This window comes from Sphaeramia orbicularis, chromosome 10, assembly GCF_902148855.1.
Source record: "Sphaeramia orbicularis chromosome 10, fSphaOr1.1, whole genome shotgun sequence".
NCBI classification, from domain to species: domain Eukaryota; kingdom Metazoa; phylum Chordata; class Actinopteri; order Kurtiformes; family Apogonidae; genus Sphaeramia; species Sphaeramia orbicularis.
In genome coordinates, this window is record NC_043966.1 from 22,656,369 (window position 1) to 22,672,277 (window position 15,909).

The 15,909-nt window shown below is 39.5% G+C and overlaps 1 protein-coding gene across 1 annotated transcript; it reads right to left on the reverse strand.

The window, feature by feature from the left end:
• Positions 1 to 241: 241 nt before the first annotated feature.
• On the reverse strand, positions 242 to 15,219 carry xkrx (XK related X-linked). Its single transcript, XM_030146000.1, has 3 exons — positions 14,352 to 15,219; positions 2,757 to 3,016; positions 242 to 1,934 (listed from the first exon to the last, which is right to left on the reverse strand). Exons 1-3 carry the CDS (start codon positions 14,711 to 14,713, stop codon positions 1,078 to 1,080), a joined length of 1,479 nt encoding a protein of 492 aa, XP_030001860.1. The 5' UTR covers positions 14,714 to 15,219; the 3' UTR covers positions 242 to 1,077.
• Positions 15,220 to 15,909: the final 690 nt, after the last annotated feature.

The window sequence follows — 15,909 nt, forward strand, 5'->3', positions numbered from 1 at the left end:
TGAGCCACACGGAAACAAAACGACGTGTCAACTTGCTCTTGATGATATTTGCAAAGAAATTTCCAATCTGGAGCTGAATGACTACATTCCGAACTTTGGAAAGGCGTGTTGAAAGACAGCACAGCAGGAATGAGGAAGTATCTGTTACACCACAATGGAACTTTTACGCAGGTCAATACAATGGTCACACCTGTAGCCAAGTGTGTTTTATTAAAAAACAAAAAAAACGGAAATGCATAAATGGGTAGACATCTGTTTATTATTTTTTATTTAAGTTTCAAGTAATACACGAGTAGTCAAGGCACTGAACAGACAAACCATAAAAAATAAGCACACAGTGAAAGCATTTATGTGAAATAAAAGCTCATTCAGTGTCAGTCTTGTTAATGCATCAAACATAAGGTTATTTTGGACTTTTCTCTACATTACATCAAATATTTAAGGCTTTTCAGGCACATTGTCAGCATTTTTTCTTTTTTTACATTTTCTTTTCAAATCTAAAAGTTTATCAAGGCAACCAGACTGGACAGTGAATACTGAACAACACGAGGCATTTACAGCAGGTTTATTCATACCTTTTTTTCTTGACCTCCTGCTGTGTTTTAAGTCTGTTTAGTGCAGATGCAAACATGTGCAAAAGGGGGGGGGGGGTCATTCATGGGTTGAAAACCCTGAGAGGATGTAAACAGTGGATGATGTCCCGGTCACTTCTCAGTTCGGACACACTTGGCACATGTCCTGTACACCTGGCTCAGTCCTGTACCTGACCCACTGCTGCTCTCTCAAGGCAGCCTTTGTGCATCGCCGCATATTTCAGCATGCTACATTCTTTGGTGTAGGGGCTGCCCTAAGTGTGCACAATCATCCTCATTAAAGACATCAAGAGTAAGTCCCTCTCAGATTATGAATGAATACAGTCTTGTGCACTTAAGAGAAAAAAGGAAAGGTCTTTTCTCCAAAACACATCACTGGTTCTTATGCTGAACTGTTCAAGGCTTTGTTCAGAAGTGCAACCTGCAGCGACAGCAACATCATGCCTCACTCTTCCTACATCTATCTTTCTTCATGATGTCCCTCTCAAGCTGCATCCATTATGTCATCCAGAATGGCAGTCTCCTGTTCTCCCAGCTGACTGGTCAGGTCTGGGGCTTGAGAGTTTTGGGGGTCCAGTGGTTCTTCTGCTACCAGCATCATGGTGGCAGCAGTGGAGTATGAAGGTGGCGGCCTCCCCCGTCGACTCCCGCCCTCACCCCTCGATTTCCAACAGCAGACACAATGTAAGCAGTCGTGGACGTTGTACTTGAAGAGGCGTCTGAAGGGGTGAAAGAACTGGTAGAAGAGAAGCATGAAGAGCACCGCTAGGCTGTAGCAGATCAGCAGCTGAACGGCCAACAGCGGCGCACACACATACTCGTAGAAGTCCGACTTGAAGAAGTACCAGAGCGTGATGAGGAGGAAGTTCTCCACAAAGCGTCCAGAGTAGTAAAGAGCCAGCCTGTCCCAGCGCTGCTTCTTTTCTATGAGGTCCCGATGGGTGAGGTCCAGCTGCACCGCCGACCAGCAGAAGATGTTGATGCAGGCGTAGAGCAGCGTGAACATGCACAGCACAATGACAGTGCCCATCTTAGAGAAGTTCTTCTCCACATTCTCAGTCAGAGAACCTTTCCTGGCCCAGAACTCAGCCCAGGGGAGGAAGAAGAAGAAGAGAAGGTTTGCTAAGCCGACAAGTATCACCCAGTGGGTGAGGGCAGTGCTGAAGAGGACCAGAGCCGTGACCCGGGTGGCAATCTCCAAACCTCTCCACACAATCATACAGAGGTAGGCAGCCGGACGCAACCGCACCTTGTAGTCATCATATCTGATCTGGATCGCCAGGACGCTGCACACGAGGGCCCCGTACGTGATGGAGATGAGAGTGATGATCATTAGAGCCACTGTGGACAAAAAAAACCAAAAAAAAACATGAACATTATCATAGTGATATTCAGGAAGTTAGAAGCATAATGGTTCTTATCTCGAGGAAAAATAGTCTATTGATATAAAACAGAGACTAAAATGACAAACTTACTGTCCCATAAAGAATAACTAGGATGTAGAATTCTATATGAAGTTTAAGATCTCTAGATACACTGTTGTGTTCAGAAATATTACTGTTTTATTTGCTGAACAAGTTATTTTCTGTTTTTACTGTTGTGCTTGAGGTAAGAAACCTTTTTTCTAGCAGATTTTCTTAACTGAGTTTGGAAGACATGTTTAAAACCACACTGTAAAGGAAGTGTGGTGTCTTACAAAACCACGGGCATTTGCGAAACAAAGAAGAATAAACCAATAATTGCGGTAAACAGTTCCTCACATGATTGGAGTCATGTAACAATGAAATATATTCAAACATCAGTCCAACTTTTCCACACCCTAAACCTGTGAACATGTACTATTTTTGCCCAAAAATCTGTAAGTTTTCATTTCATACATTCAATTTGTAAAAGCACTGCCTTGAAATGTTTGTTGAAACAAATAGGGATTCATGAATATATTAAATATGATACGCAGTCTTAAAAATACACCATCATTTTTAATTTCATTCAATCGCTAAATATTTAAGTGATGAGTCAGACTCTTATGCCATGAGAAAAGATCTCCAGGCCTGAATGCCACCTTTTAAGAGGCACTGCATCCCTGCCAAAAAGGAAAATTCTTTTAATCTTTTCTTTGGACCAGCATCAACATTTTTAACCCTGATCACTCTTCACTCTTACATCTTATGGGAAGGATGTATTTCTCCTGGATGGTGGCGTACAGCTGGAGTGTCAGTTGTGGGGTGGAGCCCAGAAAAGCTTGGATGACCGCCATGCGTTTGAAGGCGTTCCTGTGAGCTGCCAGGTTGCGCTCTGATTGGCCAATTTCCCACTCCATTTGCGTCCCTTGTCCCTTCTTCAGACTGATCCTCCTGGAAATGGTGACGTAAGGCTCCTCCTTTTTACCAGCTTTGAAATACATGACCAAGGCCTCCACACACCTGCAGAGATAAGGGAAGAGTGAGTAGAAGGGAAGAAATGTTGTACAACCAACAGAGGGCAGTACAATGTTACATTTAAGGCACAACACAACTATTGGACATAAAAGGTTGTGCTTGTCTACATCAACGACGGATCCATCTTACTGTGGATATCTAAAGGAAATATATGTACAAAGATATGGGTTTAACAGATTTAAAGATTAAGATTAATATATTCATTGGCCTTAACCTATAAAGACCCACAGCTACTTCTGTGTCAGATCCCAAATGATTTTTTCCTCCATATTTAACCTTTCCTAAGGGATTTTTCATCATTTATTATAATATTATCCTCTGTATTTTGCATTTTTCCATTGAAAATCAGGTATTTTTTCCTATATTTAATTTACTGATCATATGGATGTTCATTAAAGCTCAGATTAAAGTTGAGGTTTATTATATCAAAAGAAAAAGCCTTTTTCAGTAAAATATATCATTAACTGAACCTAAATTCAGTGTCTCCATCCACTGTTATTGATCCGACTCCATGGGTTTTACTGGTGAATCAATGTTGTAGAAGATGACGGTGTTTCCACGTTCACTACGGAGCCTCTGAACGTCTATATGTGTCATATCTGATGACCATGAAGAGATGACAAACTGCATTTTACACCAATTATTTACATGTACTCAGGATTAGTGGATCAACAGGTATCAGTTTAGATGTTTTTAGTCACTCCTAGATGTTTGGGTCTTTATGGGTTAAAATGTGAGCCATAACAAGCAGATACTTTTAGGTACTGAATGAAAATGTCTCATCAGTGAAAAATATTATTGACATGAGAATGCTGTGTAATACATACATATGTCCTAAACGGCTGAAGAGACACTACAGCACTGTGTGGGTGCTCCACCAGAGGGCAGTCACAAGAAAGAAACCAGTTGTTTGAGTCCTGAATGGACAAACACCAAATCTGAGGGTGTGGTTCTCCTAAGGTTTGCAAGGTAAATGCCTCCAAGTGTCGGGTCACAAAGGGACTCATACAACACTACTCAGGCAAAGAAAACATGTTTCCACCTACATATGAAAGAGCTCTGTGTAAGATTTGTTTAGTTTTTAAAAAGTAGGAGAATCTTGAACAATTATGGAAAAATACCCCAAAAATCCATAATGTCTTCAGTAAAAAAAGAACCTCCTGTGTCACAAAACACAAAATGATAAAAAAACTTGAGAGTTAAATGTTCAAGCGAAAACAGGGAAGCTCCCTAAACTGGAAGAACAAGTCTTTCACCTTCTAAACACATAAAGCCTTTATTATAATCCCTGAATAAGAGAAGTAAATTGATCTGAAATTCAGTCCACATCTGCATTCAAGACCGAGCCCAGCCCTTTAGTGGAGTCTCACTGCAGCGCTAGATCTCACATCACTCTGCTGGAATGTTATCTTTTGTTCCAAATACCAACATCTCCAACTTTGGACATAAATTTATTTCTCCACGGTTCAAAGCAGCAACCTTTACTCACCCTACAGTCTGTAGTCAGCAGTCAGCCATTTGACGACACTGTTGCTTCAGCTGCTACTGTACAGAGGAAACACAACACTAAGCAGAGCTCTGCCACGGTTTCCTGAACTCAGTTTGACCCAAACGATCGAGGCTAGTAAAGGAAATCTAGTCATTATTTGTGAGTGCTCTCTTATCTGCGAATAAGCACTCACACACCTGCAGAGAACGCACACCCAAACTGATCGCCACAGGCAGATGAGGGTCATTCAGCTTTAGTATACGAGGCCTATGACAGAGAAACCGAAAAGGCACAAAAACCTGTTTTACTGACATCGTTTCCCTGGAAATTTGGCAGCACAATGGGCTGAGGATGCATTATGAGGGTACTGAACTCCAGCCAATGTGCACTTGGGATTCTGTAGAGCCAGACTGAATTTCACTTAGGGGAGAAAAGACAGCATGACTGATGAATGCATTAGTCCAGAGAATCAATATGCTGACTTCCAAGCTGGGGTCTTATGGATTTATAAGAGGAAACACGCAGACATCTTTCCGCTCTGTATTCACGGCCTTAACATCTAATCTGTTCCCTTCTCTGTGAATCCAGCAATGCATGTGACAATAACACATGAATCAAAAGGAAATGCCTTTCAAGAGAAGCCAAGAGACTCCTGTGTCACACAAACAAAATACTGATATTCTTAGCTGAAAGGCCACCAGAGTATTCAGGAAATACTTTCGACAGCTTTAGCAAGATCATCCTGTTTTGGTACAAGGTCACCAGGGATTAGCACATCATGCTGACTGCAAGGCCTTCAGCGTTGCCTCATTTGATTTTGTATAGTTTGTGGTGCAAAAGAGACACAAAACAGGAATCCCTGCATGCTGAAACCAGTCCAGACTGACAGAGTTATTATGTGGTTCTCTGTTCCTGCTTTAAGAGTGGAATCGTATACTTAAGGAGACGAGTCATGACAAGATCTGTCCTGCAGCAGAGAACCCGCCTCCCTACTCAGTAGATCTGTTTAATACTTTGCATGTTCCTTTTGTTTAGCATGAAATATCTTTATAAACTCTTTCACAATAGGTTAAAGTGTACATTATTTCAAAACACACTTATCTTTGCATGATGTGATTTTTTAACTTGTCATGCTAACATGCAGCCAGAGAATCCGCAATTATACCATCCCTAATTCACACAGGAAACCTCCCATCTGGGCAGAGGGAGGGTAGGGGTTATGTGTTTACAGCAACAGGAATAAGAACATCTTGACATAACACAGAAGGGCAGTGTGTAGAATGTAAATACTGCAGAATAAAATGTGCCCTAATAACAATATCCCAGGCACGTATTACAAATGCTGCAGCTCAGTGTGAATGTATTTACAAACCTGATATAAGAGAAGCAGCCGCCATGGCTGCATGTGCACTGTGATATTTAGAGCTGTTCGTAGTCGTGGCAGCTGTAAATCACCGACATGGCACAATAAAGCATTCTTCAGTAGAGCGAAAAGGTGTACAGGTTCAGAAAATGACTGTGCACAGCTGATGTACACCTGCTTTTACTTTCAGTCGCTTATGTTTTACAGCTGGAAAATATTGAATATGTTTTTTTTGGTTGCCGTGCCCATGCTCCTTTGGAAATGTTTAGTCTTCATATGTGTTAACAGTGAACAGACTCCTGGTTGAAATGTCAAAGAGCAGAGCTTCTGAGATGAAATTATTCTTTGAAAATCAGCTATAATGTTGAGGCGAACGTCCTTGAATAAACAATGATCAGCGTCCTCTTAATTTAACACTACAGTTCATTATTTTCCTATTTTACTGATGTATCTGCTGACAGTTAATCCAATTATTGCTTAGACTATATTTTATTTAAATTTCATGGTACATCACATAAATCCACTACACAAGACTCTAAAACTACAGCAAACAATACACAAAAAAAGCACAAAATACAGGGTGTCCCAAAAAATTTGACATTATTTCATCGTTTCATTTGTTTAAAATTTGTTTGCTGTTTTTGTTCAAAAAAGTGCAATCATTTTCATTGTTCTGCTTTCAGGAACGTTTACTGCAACAGAAAAGGCATTCTGTGTTTTAAAGTACGCCCAAACTCAGTCAAATGTGAATCCGCAATGTGAATTTGTTAGAAAATTTCAGAAACATGCGCCAACAGGAAAGCAGATTTGGACGTAGCATAAGAAGTTTCAAGAAGAAGGTTGTTTGTGTCGGAAAAAAGGACTCCACTATCGACTTGATGTGTGCCATATCAGAAGCAGCGCACACACTGAATATTTGTAATAACTTTGGAACATTACAAAATGACCATCGCCCAGAATTTTTTTTTTTTAATTTGTAGAATAAAACGTTTTATGTCCACAATAAATCTGATTAAGTATCATTTCTCCTGACCATGTAGTGACTCCGATATGGACATCTCAAATTATGTCAATTTTTTTGGGACGCCCTGTACTTCTATAAAATAGTCATCTTAAAAACAATACACAATGTCCTTTCCTGACCTGAGTTTATCCAGTCCATTAATAATGATAAACTACCTCTTATAACATTCATCAGTCTTAATCTTAAAACACTGTCCACCCAAAAGGACATTCAACAAAAAATTTTAAAAATTAATCTGTAAAATCAGGCTATTTTCACCCGAGACAATTATTTGATTAAAAAAAAAAAGCAAAAACAAAAAAAAAGCAGAAACTTTTTACTTTCCTTAAATCCAACCAGCAATATGGAGTTTTCTAGAAAGCATCAAGAGGCTGCAATCCAGCTAAAATTAGGTGGTATTTGCTTAAAAGTGACTATAAGGATGATTAAAATAGTTTCATTTTGATTAACTTACCAGTACACTTTGATGCATTAATAAACAAACTGATATCATGACCTTGGTGCAAGTCTCCCAGCGCCACACAAGTTTAAGAAAAATGTGAGATTTTGAGAAATATTGAGAAATATTTTTGATGTGTTACTCTGAATGAATAAAAACAGATAAAGAAGGGCTGACACAACCTTTCAATACAAGAAAAATATTTGTTTTCAGACCTGATTTCCACATTTGACTAAGCTCAAATCAGTGTGTTTACTCAGTAGTGAAAAGAAGATCACTTCCTGTCTTTTCAGCACAAAGGGCTTCCTGTGTGCCCCTGCAGCTTCTATATCAACCTATCTATACCCTTCTTAATTTGGTTGCAGTATCAGATGCAACCACAGGGCAAAAAAAAATGTATACCTTTTAGCGACACTTTCTCCTGCAAACCCTCCTCCCAATAGGAAACCTGCATGGAACTCAAGCTGAATGCCTCCTTCTATAAAAGCACACGCCCTTGAATGAACTCGTAATGTGCTGTAAACTCATCTCAGCACCTTGAGGCTCTTTGTTGACAAATCAAAGTTCATGGACAGAAAAAAGTATCAAGTGTGGATTTAAGTTTCAGAGTAGTGCAGGTCTCCGCCTACATCTTCCTATGTGAGTCACGGTTCGCAAAACAGGTCCCTCAGCTGAGAGCGACTGAAACTGAGGTGTGAGCTGACAGTGTTTAAACACCACAGCTCCTACAACAGAACTGTGAAAACAACACTTCGGGACACTTCCAAACCCTTCAATCCAGCAGCTTCAACCTCCAGACCAGGAAGGTGTGGCATACTATAGTTTAATACTACTCCTAGTCAGGGTTTATGTCAGGTCACACATTATATTTAACATTATTTGCCACATTTAATGCAATTTAAAGTCAGTCTGAGTAGCACCGTATCATGATAATAAAGTAATAAATTTGACTACTGTTTTCTGCTACTGCTTCTAAAACATTACTGTGGTGTGGCTGGGAACTATTTTTGTTTAATGTTTGATAGTTCCGGCTGAACCTTTATGAAACATGATGACACATTCTCTGCTGCTACCATTACAACTTATGTTTTACAGCTGGGGGATGCATCCCACCTGACTGCACTTAGATACAATAACACAATGTTTACAGCAGGGGTGTCAAACATACAGCCTGAGGGCCATAATCAGCCCACCAAAGGTTCCATTATGGCCCGTTGGATGAATTTGTGAAGAAATTTACAAAAGTTACACTCAGTACATTTACACGAGAGTTAGAAAACTGAGTTACTGTGACAGTCTGACTACAGCGGCACTTTAACCCATAAAGACAGGTCATTCCATCCCAAATCAACCAGATTTCAGAAAGTGCCCTGCATGACCCCCTCAGAAAATTCTGAAAAAATTCCCACTTGTTCACCTACCAGATAAACGAACACATCCAAAATTTTAATGTCATATCTGTCACAGTTTAGGAGATACAGCCCTTTGAATTTTATTTTATTTTTTTTAAATTTTGCAAATTTGTTTTTCGGACAACTTTGAGGAGCTATATCTCCTTAGGTATTCAAGCCACACTGCTGAAACTTACTGTCTGGGGTGAAATCCCCCTGAAAAGACCATATTTTGCATCAAAATAATTGGAGGTGCCTTCATGTTTAGTCCATGAGGCCTTGAAATCAGGCGAAAAGGCTGATTCTTCAAAATGCCCTCTCTCTTCAGGCTTGCACTGTGCCAGAATGGATGAATGTAGAGACCTAATTTTTTTTGCATGGATTTTTATGGTCAAGATGCAACAATATAGTGCAAAAAGACTACATTTCAATGAAAAGTGTTGCTGTGAGGCAATGAATAAAATGGGTCGATTTCAATTTTTTACAAAAATACTCTTTATTTGAGCACCCAAATTACCATGTGGCCAGTGAATGAAAATTTTGAAATTTTTACCATGTCTTCATATATGTTTCAAGATGTTGTGCATAAAATTTTAGCTTTGGGATAGAACTGGTTCTATTTTTAATTTTTTTTTTACTGCATGACTATATTTTCTTCAAATTGTATACAAATGTAGGTGTAAAAGGCATTTTTAACAGTATAATGGCATTGATTATTACACAAGTTATGATAATACTTGAGATATCTGAACTAGGGTGTGGAACTGCATGATGGTTCAGATAGAATAATTATAGATTTCCCAGAACTGGCTCAGGTTGATGCCTGTAGTAGAGACTTCTCAGAAATTGGATGGAGCTGGTCAGGTGACCCAATTTCACCAGGGTCAATGACATAAATATAGCTAAGATTTTGGATGTGTTCGTTTATCTGGTTGGTGAACAAGTGTGAATTTTTTCAGAATTTTCTGAGGGGGTCATGTGGGGACCATTGGTTGAATTATCATGGAATGACCCAGACCCAAACATTCACTGGCGACCAAAAGCATCTACGAATCTAAAATGTTTAAAACCTGATGATCCATTAATCCTATCAATGCATGTAAATAATTGATGTAAAATACAGTTTGTTGTCTATTCATGCTCATCAGATATGACCCATGTGGACATTTAGAGGCTCCATAGTTACCGTGGAAACACCGTCATCTTCTACAACATTGATTCACCATGGAGTTTGATAAATGACAGTGGATGGAGACACTTAGTTCATTTTCAGTTAATGATAGATTTTACAGAAAAAGTCACATTTTAATCAGTTTTCTCTGTTTCTGATATAATAGCCCTCAACCTTAATCTGAATTTTTATGAACATCTACATGATCAGTAAATTGAATATAGGAAAATACTTAATTGTCACTGGAAAAAAAATCAATATACAGAGGAGATTATTGTAATAAATGATGATAAATCACATAAGAAAGGTTAAATAGAGAGAAAAATTCATTTGGCAACTGCTGCAAAAGTAGCACTGGGTCTTTATGGGTTAAATGTACGTGTAAATGTTTTAGCTCGACTGAAATCGAAGCTTTACACATCGGACTAACACACCCAGATAATGCAATTAAAAGTTGATCTACTGCATATATCCAGACCAGTTGGACTGGAACGGGACCTGGTGTTCTGCACCAAATCCTGGCCTGAAATCAAGCATCATGCATTTAATCTGCACAAAAATCAGAGTGGACAAAAGTACCTTATGTATAAATTTGTCCATTATTGAACCAGTCTACCTCTGGGGTGATGACTTGGTAGCTCGCTACTGACCACTGCAGTCTGTGACGTAGGTTAACAAGCTGAAAGAGTGCACATCATAACCTATCGTAGCAAAGGCAAGATGATTTCAACAATAAATCATTATTACATGATTACAGTCCTGTGCATGTAGACTAGGACAAAGACAACAATCAGGTTAGTCAAGCTGTGACTAAACTGTGCATGTAACCAAAGATGCTAACAGTCAAGGGTGTCAAACTCATTTCAGCCCAATTTGATCTCACATGGGCCGCACCAGTACAATAATAGCCTAAAAACCTAAAAATAATGGAAATTCAAAATTCAAAATCCACCATTTGAACAATATTATGCCTGTTACTAAATGTTTTGTGCCTTTGTACATCCACTGCAGTCTGTAATACACAGGTATAACAATAAGCTGAGGCATAATATTGTTAAAATTACACTTATTTTTCTTAAATATCAGACTGTTCATAGTAGAGCTGCACAATATATTGTTTGAGCACTGACATCGCAATGTACGTGTGCGCAATCGTCACATCGCAGGTCCTGCAATGTAGGAGGTAAATGAACTCAACATTTTCTCATCTAATTTCAAGGGTACCTGACACACACTGGGCATAGCGATCCACCAATCACAGTTCTTAATCAGTCTGAAGTGAGTCGCTGGTAACAATAATCAAAAATGAGCAAAGAACAAGAGAAAATCACCATAAATGAAGACGTGGTGCCAAAAAGAAAAGCAATGTCAGTTATCTGGAATTATTTCGGCTACAAGAAGGATGATATTGAAACACACGTTTTGTGTCGACAGTGTCTTGCACTTGTTGCCACAACGAGAGGAAACACAACTAATTACTTTGACCATTTACGTCAGTACCACACAGCTATTATATACTCCTGAGTATTTTTCCATTTCGCAATATATATCGCAGGGTTAAAAAATAAATCGCAATGTCAGTTTTTTCCAATATCATGCAGCCCAAGTTCATAGTTTTTCAGGTTATTCAGTGTTTTTGATGAAAGGATAGTTCATAGCTGTCTTAACTCTCTCTTTTTCATCAATGTGCTATAATATGTTGGTTTTTTTTTGGTTTCTAGTGTCATCAGGCCGGGGACTGGAGCAGGATACCAGCCATGTTGGCAAAAGCTGCCCTTTTTACTGTTATTGATACAATTAATTAATTGGGATTGTCCACAACATAATAAACTAATAAAGTAATAAACTAATAAACTAATAAACTAAACTAAACTAAATATAAACATTTCCATATTTACTCTGACTTTGCAACTAAGAGAAATATTTGGAACTGTCAGTATTTATATATCATTTTACTGGTCCAGCCCACTTGAGATATATTGGTTGTATGTGGTCCCTGAACTAAAATGAGTTTGACACCCCTGGTTTACAACACGTCACCAGTAGGAAGAGATATTCAACAGCTTGTTAAATGAAATGGATTACTTACTGAATGCAGTACTTTTAAAGTCTAATCTGTTATTTTAATCCATGCAGCAAACAATATCAATCATATCTGATATTTCTGCAGAGTCGTTTAAAGAATTAAAACACTGGAAGCCTCTCCACGAAAATCTACGACAAGGTTTTGATTTGTCTAACTCATCTGCAGCTCCAAGGCCGATAGGTACCATTCCCCTCAGATGAGATCATACTACAGATGACTAGTGTACGAGCCATTAAAGTGAACGATGTGCTTCTGAGGCCAATGCCAAGTGTGCCACGGTTCAATGACAGACTGGTGTCCGGAGTGCAGGGGTTCAACTGTGGTCCAGAAATGTGTCAACACCTTCAGACACACTCTCAATCTAACAGGATTTATATGTCCTTCAATAAGCATGTTTTGAAGTCCACCGGAATGAATAACATAATGTGGGTGTTTGTTTTGCATTCAGTCGTCAGCCCTGTTCTCAGAGGACTGGTTTTCCATCTGGAGTGTGATTTACGACGGGTAAATCTGCAGAGCAACATAACACGTAGCATAGCACGACTTCAACCAGTTAACATGATGCTGCAAGAGTCCATCTGGAACAAATGTAGTTGATGTAATCTATAAAACTACTGCGATAAAATGGAAAAGCATCCTGTTCATCCTCAACAATCCTTGTAATTCTATTAGGGATGCAACTAATGATTGTTTTCATTGTTATGTTCAGTTATTAAGTCATTTGTTTCCTGTAAAGTTGGAATAATTTTGCTTTCAGACACATTCCTCTTTTTATTCCTAGTCCCAGTAACACTTTATCAAGAATAAATCGCATTGTCACAATCATTTCATGAGAAGAGGTAAGAATCTTATTCCAGCTTTATGGACAACAATGCATAAATCGTCCCCTTTTATTCAAGCAATAATCCTGAAAAAACACATGTTTAGATATGATGAAGAAAGCATCTCTCTGCTCCTCTTTCTCCCTTTTCTCTCCTAATTTTCTCTTCTATTTAAGCCCTAGTGAATTCTTGTTACTGACTTGACTTCTTCCCTGGAGTCTCTGTGCTTTATCGCCTCACAGGTTTTCCCTGGATCATCACAGGTTTTCCCTGGATCATCACAGGTTTTCCCTGGATCATCAAAGGTTTTCCCTGGATCATCAAAGGTTTTCCCTGGATCATCTCTGGACCTGCTGCTGTGGTCCTGCCTCTCTCCTGCCTTCATCATTATCACTCACTTATCCATATAGTTATGATAGTGTTTATTATACAGTTCCATAGATGTTCTAGTTCAGTTATCTGTGCATCAACTGTATCCATGTGTCTCCCCCTACTTCTCCCCTTCTCCCCCTCTCCCCCAGTCTCTCTCTATCTCTATCGCTCTCTCTTTTTCTCCTCCTTTACTCTCTCTCTTTAACCCCAACTGGTCAAGGCAGACGCCCATCCTTCAGGAGTCTGGGTCTGCTCCAGGTTTCTGCTGTTAAAGGGAAGTTTTTCCATCCACTGTCACCAGTCACAAGTGTTTGCTCCTGGAGGATTCTATTGGGTTTCTGTAAATGGGCTTAGAGTCTGGTTTTGACCAACTCTATATGTAAAGTAGGGCTGAAAAATATATCGTTATCGTATCAATATTGAGATATGAACATTCAAGATATTAATATCGAAAAAGCAACAATATAAACGATATAGATTTCCCCCGTGCTCGCCCTGCATGTACAGCTCTGGAAGTCACAACAAATATAATTTATTTGTACTTTATGTTAATGTTGATGACTGGCAGTGAGTTCTTATAAATAAAACTGCACTTTCCACATTCTTTTGTATTATGATGTTAGTATTTTTCTGAAAAATGCTTGGTTTTCACCGAACCCGTAGTCATATCGTACCGTATCGATATTGAGATATCTGGCATGAATATCGAGATATGAAATTTTGTCCATATCATTCAGCCCTAATGTAAAGTATCATGAGATAACTTTTGTTATGATTTGGCGCTATATAAATAAAATTTGATTTGATTTGATTTAAAATGAGAAGCTGCATTTTAACAATGAATAAAGCTATTCATTCATTTTTCAATAGTTGATGATTTACTTTTTTCCTGCTAATTGTTAGAAGAAGCTGGAAGTATCCTATCAGCTGCAATCATAATAGAATCAGAAGTTGCTTTTTGGTGAGCAGATGACTACAGTGAATGAGTAAGAAGTATTTCTAGAGCCAGATAAGGAAGAAATATTTGCAGAGAGAGATTCATAAAACTCCCATCCTCATCTGGTTCTGTTAATATTTGGGTTTGACATTCATTTAATTAACATTCTAACAGAAATGTACACTGTCACCACTTGTATGAGTCATGCTTTGTGTCTGACCTCATACCTGATGACTGGTCCCAGCAGCAGTAGGTGCAGGAACAGAACCAGGGGCCGGTCCCGACCCAGATCCCTGTGGATGAAGGTCAGTGCCAGCTGGATGAGCACGGCTGGAACCAACACAAAAGCGATGGTGAATCCCATCCAGATTTTGTCCTCGCTTTTGTGGTACATGCTGCAGAGGACGGCGGCGGTGATGAACTCTGCGAGGTAGAGGAGGGTGGTGAGGACCACACTGAGGGGCGCATGGACCCGGCTGTGATGGACCACCAACATGACGCCGTTCTCCGCCGCGGACGCGCACTCCTGAGGGTCAATGTCCGAGATATCCCCCTCTGGCTCCTGCCTCTCCATGGCCACTTCACACATTATTTTAGTAAGATTGCACAAGTCCACTCCAGAAGCGCACGGATCCGGAGTAGAAATCAGCAGCTTTCATGCGCCATCTCTGCCAACTTTCCACCAAGTTACGCACGGACCGGTCTACATTTTGTTCGGCTTTCCTACTTTACTGCTCCACTGTTCCACTACCGCCTCCCACGGACTGTTCTATTTTCCGTGCGTGGCCTTATACCGCCCTGTGATGCCTCTGTGTCCGCAGTGATCAGCCCTGTTGTTCGCCAAACTTCAGCCGCGTCACGCCGTCGCTTCAGAATAAAACCCAGCCGGTGATCGTCGTCCGAACCTGGAGCGGATCCGCAGCCTGAGGACGGAACACGCGTGTGGACTTTGGTCTGAGACACACGGAGGGTTCATGGGGTATTTGAGGGAGACGAGGGGCGGCTGTTGCTGGAGCTCTGGGTGTCTCCGTGTCGGCATACTGGAGCAGGTTGCGCTTTCGGGGTTTTCAGTCAGAGCTGGAGCTGCGTCAAGTCGGACACAAACAGGCAGGGGCACAGGAAATGACGACAAACTACTGTCAAAGTTAAAGAGAAAACACATGCCATCCAGTCAGACAGGAATACAAATACACAAAGTCTGTGTCTGCTCAGAATGAAGCCATTTCACTCTTATATATCCCTGGAAATTGCAGGAAAAACTGCTATAAAGTCATATCAGTATTTTAATACTAAGAAGAGGATTAGGGCCACTGGAAAAAAATTAAGCTTCAATATATATTTTTATTATCATTCTGAGAAAAGTCATAATTCTGAGAAAAAAGTAAGAATTCTGCCTTTTTTTTTTTCAAAATTCTGACTTTAATCTCAGAATTTTGACTTTTCTCAGATTTGTGACTTTTTTCTCATAATTTTGACTTTAATCTCAAAATTCTGACTTTTTTTCTCGGAATTCTGACTTTTTTCTCAGATTTTTGACTTTTTTCTCAAAATTCTGACTTTCTGACTTTTTTCCTCAGAATTCTGACTTTAATCTCAGAATTCTGACTTTTTTCTCACAATTCTGACTTTTTTCTCAGATTTTTGACTTTAATCTCAGAATTCTGATTTCTGTCAGAGTAATGATAATGATAATAATAATAATAATAATAATAATAATAATAATAATAATAATAATAATAATAATAAAACATATTGGACCTTAACCCCCCCCCCCCCCAGTGGCCC